Source organism: Hyperolius riggenbachi, chromosome 2 (assembly GCF_040937935.1).
Source record: "Hyperolius riggenbachi isolate aHypRig1 chromosome 2, aHypRig1.pri, whole genome shotgun sequence".
Classification (NCBI taxonomy): domain Eukaryota; kingdom Metazoa; phylum Chordata; class Amphibia; order Anura; family Hyperoliidae; genus Hyperolius; species Hyperolius riggenbachi.
The window spans coordinates 101,041,632-101,061,360 of NC_090647.1; the positions used below are offsets into that span (position 1 = coordinate 101,041,632).

The window sequence follows — 19,729 nt, forward strand, 5'->3', positions numbered from 1 at the left end:
TGACCCTTTAGGCTGTAATCCTGGGAAGACACAATGAGATTTTTCAGCAGATTTAATGTCCAATAATTTTTCCAATCGATTTCCATTCACTTCTATGAGAAATCGATCAGAAAAACGACTGAAAGTCAGATTGGACAAGTCAGAAATTATCTATCGAACCATCTATCTGCCGAAAAAATCTCATGATGTATTTCCAGCATAAGGCCAATTGGCCAGGGCTCTCTTCCCCTTTTGTCTCACAGTGCTTATCTTCCACCATTATGTAAAAATCTATAGTTGATTTGTTCACTGCATACGCTGCAATCCCCCATTGTCTTGTACTGTTACCTGCTGTATTGTTTATATTGTATTGTTATACCTTGTATTCTGTTGCACAAACACCATTAAAGGTGCTGGCACTATATAAAATCATTAATAATTTGCTCTAAAAGATAAGCTACAACGTAATAACCCTAAGCCCCATTTACACATTTTCAGTCATAACTGTAAGGTAGCCTCCGTAGAAGCGCTGTTTAGCGCGAAACGGCAGTCAGGCATCAGTGCCCAGCACCCACCACCACCCATGCCTCTTCTCACAGGGTATGTGCTTCATCAATTGTAACTTGCATGTTTGTTACACCACTGCACGTTTGTACCTATAATGTTACGACATTAAATTGACCACCTGCAGCAGTGCCAGCTTCCATCTTTCTTCATCTACTTGATAACTGTAAGGACAACTGATTTTCAAAGTAATGCCCATGTTTTTCTATGGCTCAGTTCACACTTAACGCGTTTTAACAGAAAGATTTTTCAGAATGCACTGCTATGGAGAAGGAAAAACGTACCAACTGATTTAGTGTAAAAGGGGCCCAAGGCCGGTTTTACACTTGTTTTTTGCATTGCGGTGCGATGCTCCTGCTGTATCGCACCGCAAGAAATCTCACTCAAATGACCCTGTGGCAGAGTGCGCCAACAGGGTCATATGCATAGCACCGCCCCCCACTTAGTGACATACTCCTTGCTAGGCAGGAGGTATGTCACTGGGATTCCCATCGGTCTGCCCCTACACATCGCACAATATCATTTACACGATGTGCGTTGCCCTTAGACTTCTATTACCCCAAGCACTGTGTGGTGCTTACAGTAACACGCTTTTTTGCCCCTACATTGGCTCGGATACTTCCAGCGCACCACAACAGACCACAATAACCGTGAAAGTCTCCTTAGACTTTCATTGCTTCAGTGGCCTCTTGCAGTAAAACAGGGTAAAGCAACGCATGAATTACCTGCAAGTGTAAAAAAAGGCCCTGAAAAGAACATTTCTCTGTTACAGCTCACAAAACTCATGCTATAAATCTGCAGAGTGGATACTTCCCGATTTCATGGGAGCACAGAAGTTAAACTCCTAAGTTTACATATAAGCACAGAGTCAGAGCACACCTTGGCACAGATCAAAAAGCTGACAGCTCAAATTACACTTGTGATTATTTGCTGATAAGGAGAATTAGACAGGCTGTTCTCTATAAACACACAAAGCGTGGATTTCTATGTGTTTTACTTGCCTCTTGTGCAAGAGTTTACTGTAGTTCCGCTTTAAGTGGGATAAAGAGGACAACCCCTATATCCTTACAGACTGAACAGAATTGTAACAGTTACACAAAACACATTTAAGGAATAGTGCATTTAATTTACAATAGATTCTTTAGCATTTGTAAAAATATTTACATTCTCCCTCCCAGTTTCCAAACATATATACAGTACATAAAATATACAGGTAACAACACATTACTTAAACAGTAACTCCGTAGCGGAAAGGAAGTTTGTTTCAAACTCCTGGTCTGAGAATCTGGAGACAGAGCGTCGTGCGTTCTGCCTGATCTGCAGTCTCTCGTGTTCGGACAGGCAGAGGATGTGCTCCATAGCTGAGGCATAGCTCTCCTCGCCGTCTGCCAGGAAGCCGGTCTTCTGCCCTTCATAGGGAACTACAATGTCCAGCTTGGGGCCTCCAGAGTTGTGAGCCAGAATGATTGTCCCAGCTGCCATGCATTCAACCACTCCTGTAGATAAGAACAAAATCAGAGCGAGTTATATACGGTTATATATGGTGTATGATGTACAAAGGAAAAGGCACAGTCAAATCAGTTTCGAAGGGGGGGGGGAGGGGGAGAGGAATTTAAGGTTAGGCATTAGGTGGGTAGTGCATGGTAAAATATTGGTAACCTAAATTACCAATTTTTTTTTTTTTTGTAACAGCACCATCCAGTGCCCAACTCAATATGTATGTCCACAGCCTTCCCTCGATTTAAAAGATAATTTAAAGATATTTGTATACTGTATTTTTTCGACTATAAGACTCACATATGAGCCGGAAAAGAGGTACGCCTGGCTGCTCTCTCTCTCTAAGTTTAAATGCTAAGTAATTATGAGTCGTACATAATTATCCAAGGAAAGAGTCCCCCTGCCATAAGGGCTGGAGTTACCCCTCAGACTTTGTCAACCCTCACTATGCATATATATTACTATGTTCCCCCCAAAAACAAAACAAAAAAAACCAAGCAGGTTTTACAAACCTAACAAAACCAGTAAAAGGTAGTTATGTAGCTGGAAGTTGGGAAATGTCCATTTTCCTCACATCTATTCTCATAGAAAAAAAATAAATCCAAAACAGGGTGTATATATGTTGGATTGATGTGGCTTTGTAAATTTTGCTAGCTACGGGCTCAGTCACTATACACCAGCGGTTCTGGATGTGCAGTCTGGCTTTAGAGGCAGAAAGAGATTATTTGCATATTCAGGAGTGATGCATCACAGGAAACCACAGTTGTTCACTTATAGCTAAATTAACACAAATAATTTCTGTTTTAAAGTGAGTCTGAATGGAAATGAAAACCAACACAGATACTCGCCCTAAGGAGAGGGAAGGCCCTGTGTCCTATAGAGCCTTCCCGTTCTTTTCATTCCAGTGCTGGCTCCCTCATTAGCAGTCTCCCACCAAAGGGTAGGAGACGGCTGTCTTCTGCCGCAGGGGGCTTCGGAAGCCCCAGTGCTCCCGAAGACGGGCTGCTCCAAACTGCACATGTTCAAGCATGCTCTCTCGCATAAGCACTGTAGGGAGCCGCCCGTCTTCGGGAGCACTTGAGTTCCTAAAGGCTTCTGAAGCCTCCCACAGTAGGAGATTTGAATGGAGAAGCCTGCGGGGGAACAGAGAACTGTGAGAGGAATGGGTAGGCTCTACAGGACCCAGAGCTTTCCCTTTAAGGTAAGCATCTGCTTTTTTTTTTTAATTTTCCCTTCAGACTCTCCTTAAAGAAAACCTGTAACGAGAAAAACCTCCCCTGGGGGGTACTCACCTCGGGTGGGGGAAGCCTCCGGATCCTAATGAGGCTTCACCCGTCCTCCTCGGTCCCACGGTGGCGGCGATAAAGCTCCCCGAACAGCGGGGATGTAAATATTTACCTTGCCTGGCTCCAGCATCGGCTCTCCGCCTCGGAGATAGGCGGAAATAGCCGATTGCTGTCGGCCGCTCTACTGCACAGGCGCATGTCTCCTGCGCCTGTGCAGTAGAGCGGACCCGACAGAGATCGGCTATTTCCGCCTATCTTCATGCGGAGAGACGCAACAGCGCCCCCGCTGGAGCCAGGAGAGGTAAATAAATCAGCGCTTGTCAGGCTTTTCGAGGGAGGATTCCGGGACACTTCAGGGGAGCCAGCGCTGGACTGCCTGCAGCTACAGTGGAGAGGGAAGCCTCATTGGGACCCTGAGGCTTCCCCCTCCCGAGGTGAGTACCCCCCAGGGGAACTTTTTTTTGTTACAGGTTCTCTTTAAAGTGGATCCGAAGTGAAATTTTACTCATTGCATAATTGTGTTCCTTTCCTATTGTTTACAGGGCGTTCCTCAAGCCAAATACTTTTGTTTTTGTTTTAATACTCTAATTCCCTATAAACTAAACAAACCACGCCCACAGGTTTTCAGAGAGCCTTGGCAGTAGCAAGGGCTCATGGGAGCTCAGTCTGGGCAGGAGGTGTTACTAGCCATTGATTTCAGAGGCAGAGGGGAGAAGGGAGGAGGAGGGGGGGGGGGGGGGTAATTAGGTTTTTTTTTCACAGGCTGAGTGCTCAAGATACAGATAAGCCTGCCTCTGTGTAATGTTTACAAACAACATGGCTGCTGTCATTGTATCACAGGAAGAAATAATCATTTTCTATTAAAGCGGTCTTCAGCTAGATTTGCTGTGTAAACTATCTAAACTTTAGATAAGATATATAGACAAGTTACTTGTTAAAGTTAGTTTTTCATCTTGGATCCGCTTTAAGGCAAAATTACATGCATACTCACCGAATATCGCCTTCTTAAAATGGAAGGAATATCAAGCAAGAAGGTTTACCCATTACTTTAGCTCTGTGAGTGAATGTAAAAATCCTCCCTTATATTCTCTGAAAAGCCAGACATACATCCATGTTGCTGGTGTCCAGCATCACTATGCCCTATTAATTTCACAGAGCCATGTAACCCAAGATGCAAATAGCTATTTCAGGTTATTTCAACCATGATCAGTGCAAAGTAAAAACTACCATTGCCATTTTACCATTAATTGCCAAATTACCATTGCACAATGCGTAGGACTTGCAAAGCCGAGAAACCCAAGGTATTACATGCATGCCCGGGTTTCAAAGATATAAACACGCGATTTGCATATTCACTGATTGAACTGAAATGATACATTATGGGATGAGGTTCTTGCTCATCTAGGAAGCTGGATATTTGCAAATCCCTTCTGTTTTAAGAAAGGAAAATATAGCCATCAAGGGCTTTTTCGTGTGATGATTTTTTGGTTCAATTAAGCCCATTAGAAAACCCTAGTGGTTCTTCTCCATGACCTAACTGGGTACTTTGTGACTCCTCACCCCCTGTAAATTGATCACACTTAGTAGTGTGGACCTGATAGTTTCACTCAAGATCCATACCAAAACAATAGCATTCCTGAATGCATCAGACACACTTACCAATTCCAAAGTGCTCATTCCACATAGTATGCAACCCAATGGTGGCTTCACTGAGATGTTTCTTTAGATCATGAAAAGGAATGTTGACTTTAAACTCAACAGGAACTGCCAAGTCTGCACTGAGCCTCTTCAGGCCCTCAACACGTAGTTCATCTTGTTTGTTGCGGCATCCGCCTATTAAAATAAGCTTTAGTTTCTCCCTGTTCTCTGGTGTCTTCTTTGCCAGCAAAGCACCAAAAGCCCTGATCTGCAGTGGGTGATCTTTCTCTGGCCTAAATTGGCCAATGGACACAATGGAGTGTTGCTTCCTCTCCTTCTCTGCATCAAGCCTGATATCCAAAAACGTCTGAACATCACAAGGAGGGTAAACTATGCTGGTGCTTTCGCTACATTTCCACAAATCCAAAATGTGGTTAAAAGTCCAAGTGGAATTAACCATCACCACATCACTACAAGAGCCAACCCAACCATAAATCCATGCAAACAGGTAATAGTAGATTAACTTCATCCTGCTCAGCACTGGGTTGCTGGAGATAATTGAAGAATTGTTGAATCTGGCAGTTTGGTCCCGTACTACGGACAGCATGTCGGTGCTGATAGTCGGATAGTGCACATAGCAACCCACCTGGCATCCTCCTAAGTATTTAAATAATGGTAGTGTAAAGGCATAGCCCATGGAATCAATATAAATATCAGGGACACACTTTTTTAGGGCTTCCCAACCAAGAACAATGGAGCCCAAACTCTGCCCCAGAAGGGTGAAATGTGGATACCGTCTGTCTTCTACATAGTCACGCTTTTCCAGGAAAATGAACTTGACCGGATGTGATAGTTTGATGTTAAATCTCCCAGCTGCCCCATTAAGAATCTGCTCACCGGACACATCTTTGTCACCAGTGTAGACAACATACACAGCATTCTTGTACCTAGCAAATAAAAGACAACGTTTATGTTTTATTCTCAGAATAGAAACTTAGGAACAGATCACAGGATTACCCCACTTATAATGATGCTGATCTTTCCTAAACTGAGACATATCATTGAGCATTGCATTTAGGCAACAAAAACACTTACCCTGCTCCTGCACAAGTCCCCGCATTAATTACTATTCCCCCTCCAGGTGGACATGGATGGTGGGGATAAGTGATGCTTCAAGGACAACTGAAGTGAGAGTGATATGGAGGCTGCCATGTTTATTTCCTGTTAAGCAATACCAGTTGCCTGGATACCCTGCTGATCCTCTTCCTCTAATACTTTTACCCATAGACCTTGTACAAGCATGCAGCAGGTCAGGTGTTTCTGACATTATTGTCAGATCCAACAAGATTAGCTGCATGCTTGTTCCTGGTGTGATTCAGACTCTTCTGCAGCCAAACAGATCAGCAGGGCTGCTGGGCAACTGGTTTTGTTTAAAAGGAAATAAGTATGGCAGCCTCCCTATTCCTCTCACTTCAGTTGTCCTTTCAGCTTCATCTTCTGCCGCCGCCGAAGTTACTCACTGTGCGCTGCTATAGCTGTAATTCCTATTACGGTCTATGGTGGTGCCGGCTGCCCCCAAATCTCCTGCGTTGTATAGGCCGTCTTCGCCCAACTGCCCCACCAAAGCTGTTTAAATCAAGCCTATAGATATGGCTCTCACACAAAAAAGCTCATAAATGAACAGACATGTCACCCACAAATGTCATGCTATAGGGGATAAATGGCGTGAGCTCTAAGTTACCACCATTATCTCCGGTCGCTGCTTGGCTTCTCACCATAAGCACTGGCATACAGATACCAGGCTATTCATGCTACCAAATCAGGGCTCTGACATCCTGCTATTGGCTCCTGTGTATACATTTTGTTTGTCTGCTATGAACTGCTCCAATGTCATGTAAACTAATCAGTCCTCGTATAGCTAAAACCTGTACACAATTTCTGTTGAAATCCATTCTGAAAACTGAATGTTCAAACAGTTAAAGGTGGCCACACACTAAGGGTACTTTTACACCTAATGCGTTAGTATGCATTTTTTCCATAGCAGTACATTGTGAAAAAGTTTTCAGTTTAAGAGCGTAGTGTGAACTGTGCCATAGGAAAACATGGGCATTACTTTGAAAATCAGTTCTCTTTCAGTTATAACTGAGAGCAACTGATTAAGTGTAAAAGGGGCCTTAGGGTCCTTTTACACTTAATCAGTTGCTTTCAGTTAAAGAGACACTGAAGCGAAAAATTTTTTTATGATATTATGATTTGTATGTGTAGCACAGCTAAGAAATAAAACATTAAGATCAGATACATCAGTGTAATTGTTTCCAGTACAGGAAGAGTTAAGAAACTCCAGTTGTTATCTCTATGCAAAAAAGCCATTAATCTCTACGACTTTCAAAGTTGTGGAGAGGGCTGTCTTCTGACTTATTATCTCAACTGTAAGTGAACAGTTTTCTTTTTATCTGCCAGAGGAGAGGTCATTAGTTCACAGACTGCTCTAAAAGAATCATTTTGAATGCAGAGTGTTGTGTAATCTGCACATAATAGAGAATGATGCAATGTTAGAAAACACACTAAATACCTGAAAATAAAAATATGAGAATATTTTCTTTGCTGCTAAACTTCTAGTAACTATTCATAGTACACAACCAATTCATTATATCATATTTTTTTTCGCTTTAGTGTCTCTTTAAAACGGAAAGAAAACTGATTTTCAAAGTAAAGCCCATGTTTTCCTATGGCACCTTTCACACTTAAAGGAATACTTAAAGAGGAACTGTAAGCAGAAAAAAAAACAAAAAAAAACGGACTCCTAGAGAGTGATGAGACGAACCATTTTTACTCCTGGCAGAGTAACAGTTTTTTTTTTCTTCCAGCAGTTGTAACTGCTATACTAGGCTGTAACCACTTTTTTTTTTTAACTGACTGATGTCATCTGTAGGCGCCCAATGCATGTGTGGAGAGAAGTGCAGATAGAGAACCATACAAACAAAATTGAATGGTTGTTGTAAAGCAGTTTTAGTAAGTAATTGCAACAGGGTAAATGTGTGGAAAAAGGGTGATTTATTGTAATGGGCTGGGCCCCTTTCCACTGGCTGTGATTTTTACTGATTGCGAGAGCACCACGATTTACATATACATTGCGGTGCTCATTTCCCACTAGTGCTCCCATTTTTTCCCAGAATGCAGCTGTCGACTTGCGTGATTCTCGTTGTAATCGTGCTCCAATCCCAACAGCTATACAGCGTAAATGCGGCAAGTGGATAAAGCAGCATGTGCGATCACAAATGCAGCGTAGTTGCAATCGCGTTTGTAATGGAAAAGGGCCCATAGAGGAGAAAGCAAAATGAAAGCAGATCAGGTCTGTTTCTATACAGTTAGTATCAAGTTTCAGCATAGCGTCAAAGTGCTCATACACTTATCGATTTTCTCATTCAATTCCTTGCTGATTCCTACTGGGAATCGATTCCCAAAAATGTCTGATTGATTTTTGATCAATGCCTTGGCACCAATTATCACTACCTTATATTGATGACTATTAGGCGCTTGCTGGAGCAGTTTCCTGAATTACCTGATCCACTAGTTATCCCCTACCCTCCTGGCAGTATTTTCTGGTGGTCTAGTGGTTCCCCCTCAAAGTCTTCCCTGGCAGTCAAGTGGTCCCCTCTCCTTCTCTAAAGTATTCCCTTAAACCCTGGTTTTCTCACAGTATTCCTCCAGTCATCCTGTGCCCATGCTGTCAGTCCGCGATCCTCTCGTCAGCTGTATCGGCCTCCAATAAGCTGAAAGTGTGGCCCCAGGGCGGGCGCTGCATCGCTTTCCTGTGCACGGCAGCGTTCTGCACATGCGCAGTACAGAAAAATCATTACTATCAGGATGCATGCAGCCCAGGGCCAAGCATGCGTAGTACCTCGCAACTGGCCACAACTAACCAACTTTGAGAAGGGTCACTGATGCTGACTGGAGGGTCGTGGAAGGACAGCGCGGGCACAAGATGACTTCAGGGAGCTGCAAGAAGCCCCAGAAAAATGAAACTGCATGTCGTTTGACTAAAAGGGAATCTGAAGCGATGTAAAATTATTTGAAATAAACACATGATGTAGCTGCAAATGAATATTACATACTAACCTCACCGTCAGTTCCTCTCAGAAGCTCCACATTTTCTTCCTACAGTGTATTTTGTCAGAACTGAAATATACCAGTTGCTGTCAGTTATATATCAGCAGTTGTCAGTTACAACTGAATGTGCAAGGTAATGTCCATGTTTCCCTATGGCTCAAGTCGGTGATATTACAGTTTAACAGTGTGCTGACCAGGAAGCTGTTAGGGGGTAATGGCCATTTTTAAAATGGAGGACGGAGAATTCTATTGATCCCAGTGGACAAATGGGACGCAGGAGAGGAGAACGAGATTGAGCCGTAGACTACACAGGAGGTAAGTATGACCTGTGTATGGTTATTTTTACTTTTTATTTTCAGTCCCGGTTCTCTTTAAAGTGTACTAGAGACGAGTAAGTATAAAAGATTTATACATACCTGGGGCTTCGTCCAGCCCCTCCGCACTGATCGCTCCCACGCCGTCTTCCGCCGCCTTCTTTTTCTCCCATTAACAGTCCTGCTAGCTGAGCGAGTCGCGGCGCACTGCGCATGTGAACAAGAAGGCGGAGGAAGATGGCGTGGGAGCGATCAGTGGTGCAGAGGGGCTGAAGGAAGCCCCAGGTATGTATAAATACTTACTGGCTTTACAGTGTACCTGAGACAATAGTCGTGTCAGGCTTTATACTTACCTGGGGCTTCCTCCAGCCCCCATGAGGTCGCTCGGTCCCTCACCGTCTCCCCGGGGCCTCTCCTGGACAGCCTGATACTCTAGCTGAGTTGAGCTCCCCATGGCTGGTGCAAAATGCTCCCGGATACAGGGTGCGATCAGGGAGCAGATGCTGCCGGTGAAACGGGGGACAGGAGTGGCCCGGGGAGATGGCGAGGGATGAAGTGGCCTCAAGGAGGCCGGAGGAAGCCCCAGGTAAGTATAAAACAGGCTTGCTTAAATTTCTTGTTAACCCCCGATTAGTATGGTAGCCCCCCATACCTTTTAGCTGTATTCCTGTATTCCTTGGTATTCTAGTGGACCCTCCCCCATGCATGTGTGGCAGCAGTTTATGACCCCCCCACACACACACACACACATAATACACCCACTACACCTAGGGAGCATTATTTTACTGTACACTAGAGCTCCCCCCTCCCTGAATTACTATCATGTACCTGCAAGCCTCCCTCCCCCCTGCAGGCTGCAGCATCTCTCTCCCTTCTCCTTGCTAAATGCAGGCTATACTCCCTGTATACCTTGTCCAGTGTTGTGTCGCTCCACTCTGCAGCTGTCATCAGAGATTAAACTATTGTGCAGCATGTGACTAAAAACAGTTCAGTACACTGAGCGGCTCTGATGACAGCTGAAGAAGTGAGCAGAGGGAAGCAACGCAGAACACTGGGCAAGGTATACACGGAGGATATATTACACTCTGCAAGCAGGAAGGGCGAGATGATGCAGCCTTCAGGGAGAGGCTGGGAGCGGAGGAGACGGATGGCCCAGAGAAATTCCTGCTGACCCAGGGTCGGACTGGGACACTGAGAATGTTCAACCTGGGGCCCACTCGCCCCATAATTTAGAGCTCACATATGATGCCTATGTACTCTGTAAAGTACTGCTGTGTGGTACCATATTAATAATATGGTAGACAATAGACTATGGTAGGGATTAGATTGTAAACTCCTCTGAATATAGTCAACATGACTATGCCGGGTCGGTTCCAGGAATTTTTTTAAAGAGGGTATTGTGCAGGTCCACTAGTTGGGGTAGATGGTTAGCAAAAAATGGATCATGGAAATTACTAAATATGCATAAAATAAGTAGCGGTGTTATTTAAAGTTTTCCCAGAAAAACTTTGGATGAAGCTCCCTCTCCTTTAGTAAGAAGTAATGCCTTGGTTAGCATACTGTACATATGGCAGGGATTAGATCAGGCATGCTCAAATCACGAATTCGGATGAAATCTGAATAGGTGTTATTCGGATTTCATCCAGTTAATTGCAGCACCTGTGAGGGTGGGCGAGGGGAGGTTAATCTTACCCATTAACTGTCTTCTTAGCTCCGTCCATCGGCGCCTCCCACGCTGCTTTCCAATCTGGCGTCATGTGATTACAAACACTTCCTCCTTCCAGGTTGAAGGAGGAAATGTATAGTCACATGATGCCAGGTTGGAACGCAGCGTGGGAGGCGCCAATGGGCGGAGCTAAGAAGACAGCTGATGGGTAAGATTACCCCATACCCCCCCTCCCGCACAGGTGCTGCAATTAGTAGGATGAAATCTGAATAACACCTATTCTAGAGTGACCAAATTTTTGAGGGTCCAACCTGGGACGGGTGGGGGAGGCGTGGTGGGCGCAGCGGCAAAAAAAATGGGGGGGGGGGTGGAATGTGGTGCGCGCAGCAACGAAGACTGGGGGTCTGCGCCGCAGCAAAAAATGGGCGTGGCCATGCCATTGTATGGGCGGAGCTAACGTTATGATGTAACAGATAGGCATAAGAAAGCAGCATTTACGAACATCACGGGGGCTAATGGGAGATGGGAGAAGGTCACTGGGGCTAATGGGAGGGAGGAGGTCACAGGGGCTAGTGAGGAGAGGGAGGAGTTCACTGGGGCTAGTGAGGAGAGAGGGAGGAGATCACTTTGGCTAGTGGAGGGAGGGAGGAGGTCACTGGGGCTAGTGGGGGGTGTGAGAAGGTCACTGGAGCTAGTGGGGGTGGGAGGAGGTCACTGGGGCTAGTGGGGGTCAGGTAGGTCACTGGGCTTGTGAGGGGTGGGAGGAGGTCACTGGGGCTAGTGAGGGGTGGGAGGAGGTCGCTGGGGCTAGTGGGGGGCAGGTAGAAGGTCACTAGGCTAGTGAGGGGTAGGAGGTCACAGGGGCTAGTGGGGGACAGGTAGAAGGTCACTGGGCTAGTGGGGGGTGGGAGGAGGTCACAGGGGCTAGTGGGGGGGCAGGTAGAAGGTCACTGGGCTAGTGAGGGGTGTGAGGCGGTCACTGGGGCTAGTGAGGGGTGGGAGGAGGTCACTGGGGCTAGTGAGGGGTGGGAGGAGGTCGCTGGGTCTAGTGGGGGGCAGGTTGAAGGTCACTGGGCTAGTGAGGGGTGGGAGGAGGTCACAAAGGCTAGTGGGGGGCAGGTAGAAGGTCACTGGGCTAGTGAGGGGTGGGAGGAGGTCACAGGGGCTAGTGGGGGGCAGGTAGAAGGTCACTGGGCTAGTGAGGGGTGGGAGGAGGTCACTGGGGCTAGTGAGGGGTGGGAGGAGGTCGCTGGGGCTAGTGAGGGGAGGGAGCAGTTTGCTGGAGCTAGTGGGGGGAGGGAGGTGGTCAGTGGGGCTAGTGAGTAGAGTGAGGAGGTCACTGTGGCTAGTGGGGGGGAGGGAGGTCACTGAGGATAGTGGGGGCAGGGATAAAGTCACTGAGGCTAGTGGGGGTGGGAGGAGGTCGCTGGGGGCTAGTGGGGGCTGGCGAGGTAGATGCATACTTACTGCCTCCTGGCTACAGCTGCCCAGTTCTCCAATGTTGCAGGGGGCGGGGCTTCCTCCAGGCAGGGCTTCCACCTGCCAGACACATGCTCCACCTGGCTGGAGGGACTCTACATAATACTTCACAGTCCATTGCGGGGGCGGGGCTTCGGCCGTCATGGGCGGAGTTTTGGTCGTCCGTGGGCGGGGCTTCAGCCGTCATGGGCGGAGTTTTGACCGTCCGTGTGTGTTCTACAGCAGCAGGGATACTTGGTGAACTCTGAGCAGACAGCGCACACACACGCTGCTCACAGTCACTCCTTCTCCTGCCCCAGTCTCCACCGGCATGTGGAAACAAATCAGCCTGTGGGCGGGGCATCAGCTGCAAAAGGCCCACTGGGAAATCTCCCGTGACATTCTCTAGTGACCCTGTGCTGACCACTCGAGCAGGAAGAGCGCTCTAAGAAGCAGAGCCGGGACAAGGTCCTTCTGCACCCAAGGCTGAGACAGCAAAGTGCGCCCCTCCATCCCTCCCACCCCAGCAGTCACACACTGATTGCTATTAGACTAAGGGTGCCCCAGGGCCCCCAACATCCCCAACACCTTAATCTCTAGTTATCTGGCTTGCAGTCACTGCTATGTATGCCCTCTTCTTATTTCTTTCTGCTTCAAACACAATTAGGAATGACAGCTGAATGAATTGTGCGCCCCCTCCTACACTGCACCCTGAGGCTGGAGCCTCTTCAGCCTCTGCCTCGGCCCGGCCCTGCTAAGAAGTGAGAGACACACACACGGGCTGGTGCTATCTCTGTACACTTCCCCCTCTGCGCGAGGTGTCCTGCAGAGATGACGTCAGCTTTTTTTCTTCCTTTTACAACTGCTACTACCCAGAAGGCTGTTCGTCCTAGGCTCAGTTAATATTCAGCCGCGGACTTACATTATTAGGTGGGCGGGGCTTATGCCTTAAAACTGTATTACATGTGGATTTTGCTTCTTCTTTCTGGAAAAAAACTTGTTTTCACCGATAAAGTGTACATCAGCTTCATGCTGGTGATGAGATGATGATGTGCTTACAGTTCCTCTTTAAGGGAAAAAAAAAAAAAATGACATTTACTCACCCGGGGCATCCCTCAGCCCCCTGAAGCTGGATGGTGCCCTCGCAGCCCCGCTTTGATCGTCCTGTCCCCGCCGGCGGCTACTTCCGGGTTCGGCGACAGCCGCCGACAGGCTGGGAACGCGGCTGATTTTCCGCGTTCCCACTCGCTATATGCTGCTATAGCTTAGCTATATATGCTATAGCAGCATATAGCGAGTGGGAACGCGAAAAATCAGCCGCGTTCCCAGCCTGTCGGCGGCTGTCGCCGAACCCGGAAGTAGCCGCCGGCGGGGACAGGACGATCGGAGCGGGGCTGCGAGGGCACCATCCAGCTTCAGGGGGCTGAGGGATGCCCCGGGGTGAGTAAATGTCATTTTTTTTTTCCCTTAAGTATTCCTTTAACGCGTTTTAACTGAAATCTTCTTCCCCATGCACTGCTATGAAAAAAAAGGCGTACCAACGCGCACTAACGCACACAAACGCATACCAACTGATTAAAAGTGTAAAAAGGACCCTTAGCCCACTGACGCAGTTGTGTCCGCTTTTCAGCAACACATCAATGTTACAGATGCTGAAAAGCGGAAAGAAGCGGATACAACTGCGTTAGTGGACTCAGTCCTTTATAGATGGCCACTAAATCGACCATCAGATAGATCCTTCACTGATTGAATCTGATCAGAGAGGATCTATTGGCTGCCCACATACTGCACACAGATTTTGCTGAAATTGATTCAAAATCTGTGGAGCCACCACCCGCATCACCTCCCCCCCATCTGTGCCCCCCACTGGTCGGCAGCAGTACTCTCACCTCTCAGGCCTGCGCGTTTCCTCCCAGGTCCAGTGCTTTAACTTCATGTGGCGGGTCTCCTCCTCATGTCCCTCTACTCTTTGTGGTCATGTGACTCAAGTTAAAGGGAACTTAAACTTAGAAGGATATGGATTTACCTTTTAAAATAATACCAGTCACCTGACTCTCCTGCTGATCCTGTGTCTCTAAAACTTTTAGCCACAGCCACTCAACAAGCATGCAGATCTGGTGCTCTGACTGAAGTCAGACTGGATTAGCTGCATGCTTGTTTCAGCTCTATGATTCAGCCACTACTGCAGCCAAAAAGATCAACAGGGCTGCCAGGCAACTGGTATTGATTAAAAAGAAACACCCATATCCCTCTCAGTGAGAAGGTTGTGTATTTTTCCTTTTAAAATAATACCGGTTGCCTAACTCACAGACTGGAATAGCTGTATGCTTGTTTCAGGTGTGTGATTCATCAACTATTGCAGCCAGAGATCAGCAGGACTGCCAAGCAACTGGTATTGTTTAAAAAGAAACACCCATATCCCTCTCAGTTTAGGTTCCCCTTAAAGTTCAGAGGGCTGGCTTGTATGCTGACGGCCCTCTAGTGTTTGAACTGAGAGTGGCTTATCACATGATGCAGAACAGAAGAGGACACGGAGAGGAGACCCGGCACATGAAGCACCGGACCTGGGAGGACAGACGCCAACTGGACAAGTGAGAGTACTGCATTCTCTGTCGGACGGAAATCGATCAATGTTAGCATTATCGATTTTACAGCAGATTTAATCACAGAGATTGGGCATGTCCTTTTTCGAATGCTATTGCGCACGGCTGTACTTTTGTTTAGTTTTTTACATGCACTTCTCCAAATAGCAATTGAAGAAGAAAAGCGCTGGGCACTAGTGTTTTTGCTCCAAACTTTTAATCCAGCTGGTGCAAAACAGTAAACAATAAGGAAAAGTAAAGGGGTGGCCTAACAACAGTTTCATGGGTCACCCCGCTTCTTCAGAGGCACAAGGATCCTTGTGCCTCTGAAGAAGCGGGGTGACCCATGAAACGGCTCCTAGCTGTCCTGTCCTTCAAGCTGTGAGCACAATGAGGTACCACTATCCATCTATTTGGCTGTGCCAGTCTGCAATCGAGTGTCGGCTTATCTTTGCTTCTTTTGTTGTAAACTTCTCCAAATAGACCTGATGTGTTTCGCAAAAAAAATAAAGAAAATGATTTTTCTGTCCAGATATTATGGCCACATACCTCTTCTGTAACGCTCTGAGAGCACACCACAGCACCCTCTCCCCTCCTCCCCCTGCATTGCAGTATGGGTGGAAAAATGCCACTACTGGTTTTGCCTTTCCATCGTTCTCCAGCTGCACAGATGATTTTTTCTTTTTTGCAATCCAAAAGCGGAGACAGAGCAGAACAACGACTAGAAGAAAGGTGACCGCTGCACTGGCAATAACTACAGGTATGAACAACGAAGCCAAAAATCTGAAAAGAAAGCATACGAAAATGAAGAGGTTATTCCAAATACATTTTTTATTACCATACGCCACATATGCGGCAAAAAGAGCCCACCCTGAGATGGGAACTATGTTAGAAATGCACAGGGGTACTCTGAAAGGCCATAACATAACATTGCAACTTAAAATGTATCAATTTTCTAAACCAATATTAGTATACACAAGTCTTTTTCTCTGAAGTCTGTGAAGCATGCACAGTAGGAGATTCTTGCCGTCGACTTACAAGTCAACGGTACAACAGTACCAAAAGTAGCTGGCGGCAGGAGAAAGGAGGATCGTGGAGGACCGGCGCCGGACAGGAAGGCTGCACAGGGCTGGCAGGAGCCCCAGATAAGTGAAACTCTGTTTTTTGCGTAAATTCAGTTCTGCTTTAAGGTCCCCATTAACAGTACAATGTTTCACTAAATGCCATCTTTAGATGCAATTTTTACAATCAAAAGCAATCAGAAAGGTAATTATAGATTGTTCACATTTACTGAATGATTCTTTCTTCAAATTAGATCATAAAATACAACTTTCGGATCGATTTTATCCTGTTTAGCAATCGACCAAAGAATCGTTACTTATCGAATGCCTTCATAAATGGCAAGTTTTCTATAGAATTCGAAAGATCACATTTGTTGAAAGAATTGTACCGTTAATGGGCACCTTTAGACATGCTCGACCTTTCTACTTGCAATTAAGAAGCAGCAGAGTGTTCTACTGTGTTAGCCATCAGTAAAAGCAAGGAGTTTTGAATCAGGATGATACCTTAGAGATGATAATAAGATACTTATCCGTTAGCCGGGCGCATCCAGCAGGTGGCGCTAATTACTATTCCTCCTCCAGGCCGACATGGATAGTAGGGAAAGATGTAACTCTGGTGGAGTTTTGTCGCCACCTAGAGGATGCGCCCGGCTAACGGATAAGTACCGATAATAACTTAGAGATGAATAAACAGTGAGCTTTCAGCTTATAAAAGCCTTCATCAGACTTGGTAATAATAAATAAACACAAACAGTGAGCTTTTGGATTATAAAAAGCCTTCGTCGGATTTGGTTCCTGACTGAATGTGAAAAGCACAGCTTATATATACACTGACATACATTCTCCTCTGTATGTCAGTATATATAAGCTGTGTCTTTCACATTCGGCCAGGAACCAAATCCGACGAAAGCTTTTTATAATCCAAAAGCTCACTGTTTATTCATCTCTAAATTAGCCAATAAATGGTATCATCCTGATTCAAAACTCCTTACTAGCAATTAAAAAAGCTTGCCTATTTTCCTGATCCCAACACTTCAAAAACTGACTACTCAGTGGCATAGCTAAAGAGCTGTGGGCCCCAATGCAAGTTTTACAATGGGGCCCCCCAAGCACTCAATACATAACTATTGCAACGGCGCACCAAAACCTGCCAATGGCAACTACAGTGAGGTGCAAGAAGGGGATGGGGAACAGTTTGTTAATGATTACCACTATTCAAAGTATCTATAGAAGTGATTATTATGAGCACAAGACCAATAAAGTGCTAATGCTGTAGTTGAGGAAGGGCCCTTCGGGGCCCCATTGGCTCAAATGCAGTCACACCCTTTGCACCCCCTACTGCTACGCCCCTGTGACTACTGTAATCATTGTCTATATTATACATGCCCCCCCCCCCCAGGCAGGTGCAAATGAATGGAGATAAATAAATAATCTGCAAGTGGTCTTATTTATGGAGCTGATCAGAGTATGAAGCTTGCTGATGACCCCACCCACCCTCCTCAGTGTCCACCCAGTGTAAAGCACATAGCCCTCAATGCAATCACTGTCAGGACTCAGCCCAGCAGCCTCTGCCAGACTGTCACAGTGACATACAGCAGTTCTCTCACCTCAGCATCCCACATACGCACAGCACTCCAGCCATGGCTGAATGACACAGCTTACACGTCACTACAACAACACGGCGTGCATAACCATTGGCTGCGCTTCCACCAACCACGCACTGCGTCCTTACGAAGGCTGTCACATGATTGATAACAACTTGGGAGGAAAACCCTGAAAAAGCGACACTAAACATTTACAGGCGTGGCTTAAGCTGATTAGAGGGTGTGGCTGAACAGATAAGTCTGTAGGGAGGTGGCTGGGCATGTAGGCGTGGCTTATAGGCAGAGACCATGAGGTAGGTGTGGTAGAGGAGGAAAAGAGAAGTCGAGGGTGTGGTTTATTGTGGTAGAGGTGCGGCAGAAATGATTGTGTGTGGGCGTGGTTTCTGAACAGAACCGGCGTATGGAATGACTGAGTAGCCTGTGAGGGGCGTGGCTATGGAAAGAATGGCAGGCGTGGAAAAGACAGTGGTAACCTGTTCGTTCAGCCGCTGCTTCTGGCTGGGCGAAGCGTCCTATAATAAAAGTAGCTGTTGATGGCAGAGTTTACGAGTCCATAGTCCAGCGTGTGCGCACAGTGCAGCCACTGTCCATGGCACAGCGCACACTGACCTGAGCACACTGGAGCTCTCGGTAATATTCTCACTTTATTCTACCTAGATTTTATTTTTTTTATTGACATCATTTATCCTTGTCTGCATTGGTCTATACGCTCAGTGTGAAGAGTTCAGACAACTGATTTCTGTTTATATGAGATTCCATAGAGAAATGTGTTATAATAGCACTTAAGTCCCTCATGTCTGACTCTATTGGTAGGTTGTCTCATTTTAGTTTTTGCTCTAGCAGATCACGTCTGAAGAGGATGCCTTCAGTGTGTCAGTGATCATTCATGTTGTGGGGTTTATTAAAGGTCCCTATTAATGATACAATCTTAACCATTTCACCACTGAGTAGTTTTACCCCTGGAGCACCAGAGCAATTTTCACCTTTCAGCGCTCCTTCCATTCATTCGTCTATAACTTTATCATTACTTATCGCAATGAAATGAACCATATCTTGTTTTTTTTCGCCACCAATTAGGCTTTCTTTAGGTGGGACATTATGCCAAGAATTATTTTATTCTAAATGTGTTTTAATGAGAAAATAGGAAAAAATGTGGGGGAAAAAAAATCATTTTTCAGTTTTTGGCCATTATAGTTTTTAAATAATGCGTGCTACTGTAATTAAAATCCATGAAATTTGCCCATTTGTCCCGCTTATTTACACCGTTTAAATTATGTCCCTATCACAATGTTTGGCGACAATATTTTATTTGGAAATAAGGTGCATTTTTTTCAGTTTTGCGTCCATCCCTAATTACAAGCCCATAGTTTATAAAGTAACAATGTTATACCCTCTTGACATAAATATTTAAAGAGTTCAGTCCCTAAGGTAACTATGTATTTTTTTTTAATTGTAATTTTTTTTCTTTTTATTACAAAAAAATAAATAAATTGGGGAGTGTGGGAAGTAATGAGTTAATTTATAATGTACAACTATATATTTATATATGAAAAATGTTTTTGGGCGTAGTTTTACTATTTGACCACAAGATGGCCACAGTAATTTTTTGTGCATGCGACTTGTAAGCGTAGGAAGTACACTTACAGGAAGTGCAATGAGGCTGGGAAACATTTTTTTTTCACAATGATTGTGTAACGATTGTGGAACTTTCTCCGTGATCAGCGCACAACGCGTGCGCTGACACGGCGGAAATCCCCCACAAGCGTATATTTGCAGGCACCCAGCAAAAGGTGCTACGCACCTGTAGAGGGAAATTCCTGTCGGCAGATGGCACTGGGGAGTGCAGAGGAACCAATCCTCTGTACCTCCACAAGTGCCAGACAGGAATTGTACGAAGCGCAGAACGCAATCGCAAGAGAGGCGATTGCGAATGAGATTGAGCAAAGGGACAGGTTGTATGTGTGTGCGCC

General features: G+C 45.8%; 2 protein-coding genes across 2 annotated transcripts in view; one reads left to right on the forward strand and one right to left on the reverse strand.

Annotated features, from left to right (window-relative positions):
* Positions 1-1,645: 1,645 nt before the first annotated feature.
* Positions 1,646-17,858, reverse strand: ALG11 (ALG11 alpha-1,2-mannosyltransferase). The gene is made up of 4 exons (XM_068265048.1): positions 17,763-17,858; positions 15,644-15,877; positions 4,986-5,911; positions 1,646-2,039 (listed from the first exon to the last, which is right to left on the reverse strand). Exons 1-4 carry the CDS (start codon positions 17,795-17,797, stop codon positions 1,768-1,770), a joined length of 1,467 nt encoding a protein of 488 aa, XP_068121149.1. The 5' UTR covers positions 17,798-17,858; the 3' UTR covers positions 1,646-1,767.
* A 359-nt stretch (positions 17,859-18,217) lies between these two features.
* ATP7B (ATPase copper transporting beta) overlaps positions 18,218-19,729 on the forward strand; it is a 164,105-nt gene continuing 162,593 nt past the window's right edge. The window contains exon 1 of the mRNA XM_068267125.1: positions 18,218-18,389. The gene's annotated coding sequence lies outside the window, so the exon portion shown is untranslated. The remainder of the gene's footprint in view (positions 18,390-19,729) is intronic.

Excerpts from the sequence above, each read along its gene's own strand:
- ALG11 (XM_068265048.1), bottom strand. The coding sequence starts at position 17,797 with ATGGCTGGAGTGCTGTGCGTATGTGGGATGCTGAG. Across the intron at positions 15,878-17,762 it reads TGCGTATGTGGGATGCTGAG|ATTTTTGGCTTCGTTGTTCA; the intron begins GTGAGAGAACTG and ends CTTTCTTTTCAG. Across the intron at positions 5,912-15,643 it reads CTCAGAGCGTTACAGAAGAG|GTACAAGAATGCTGTGTATG; the intron begins GTATGTGGCCAT and ends TTTATTTGCTAG.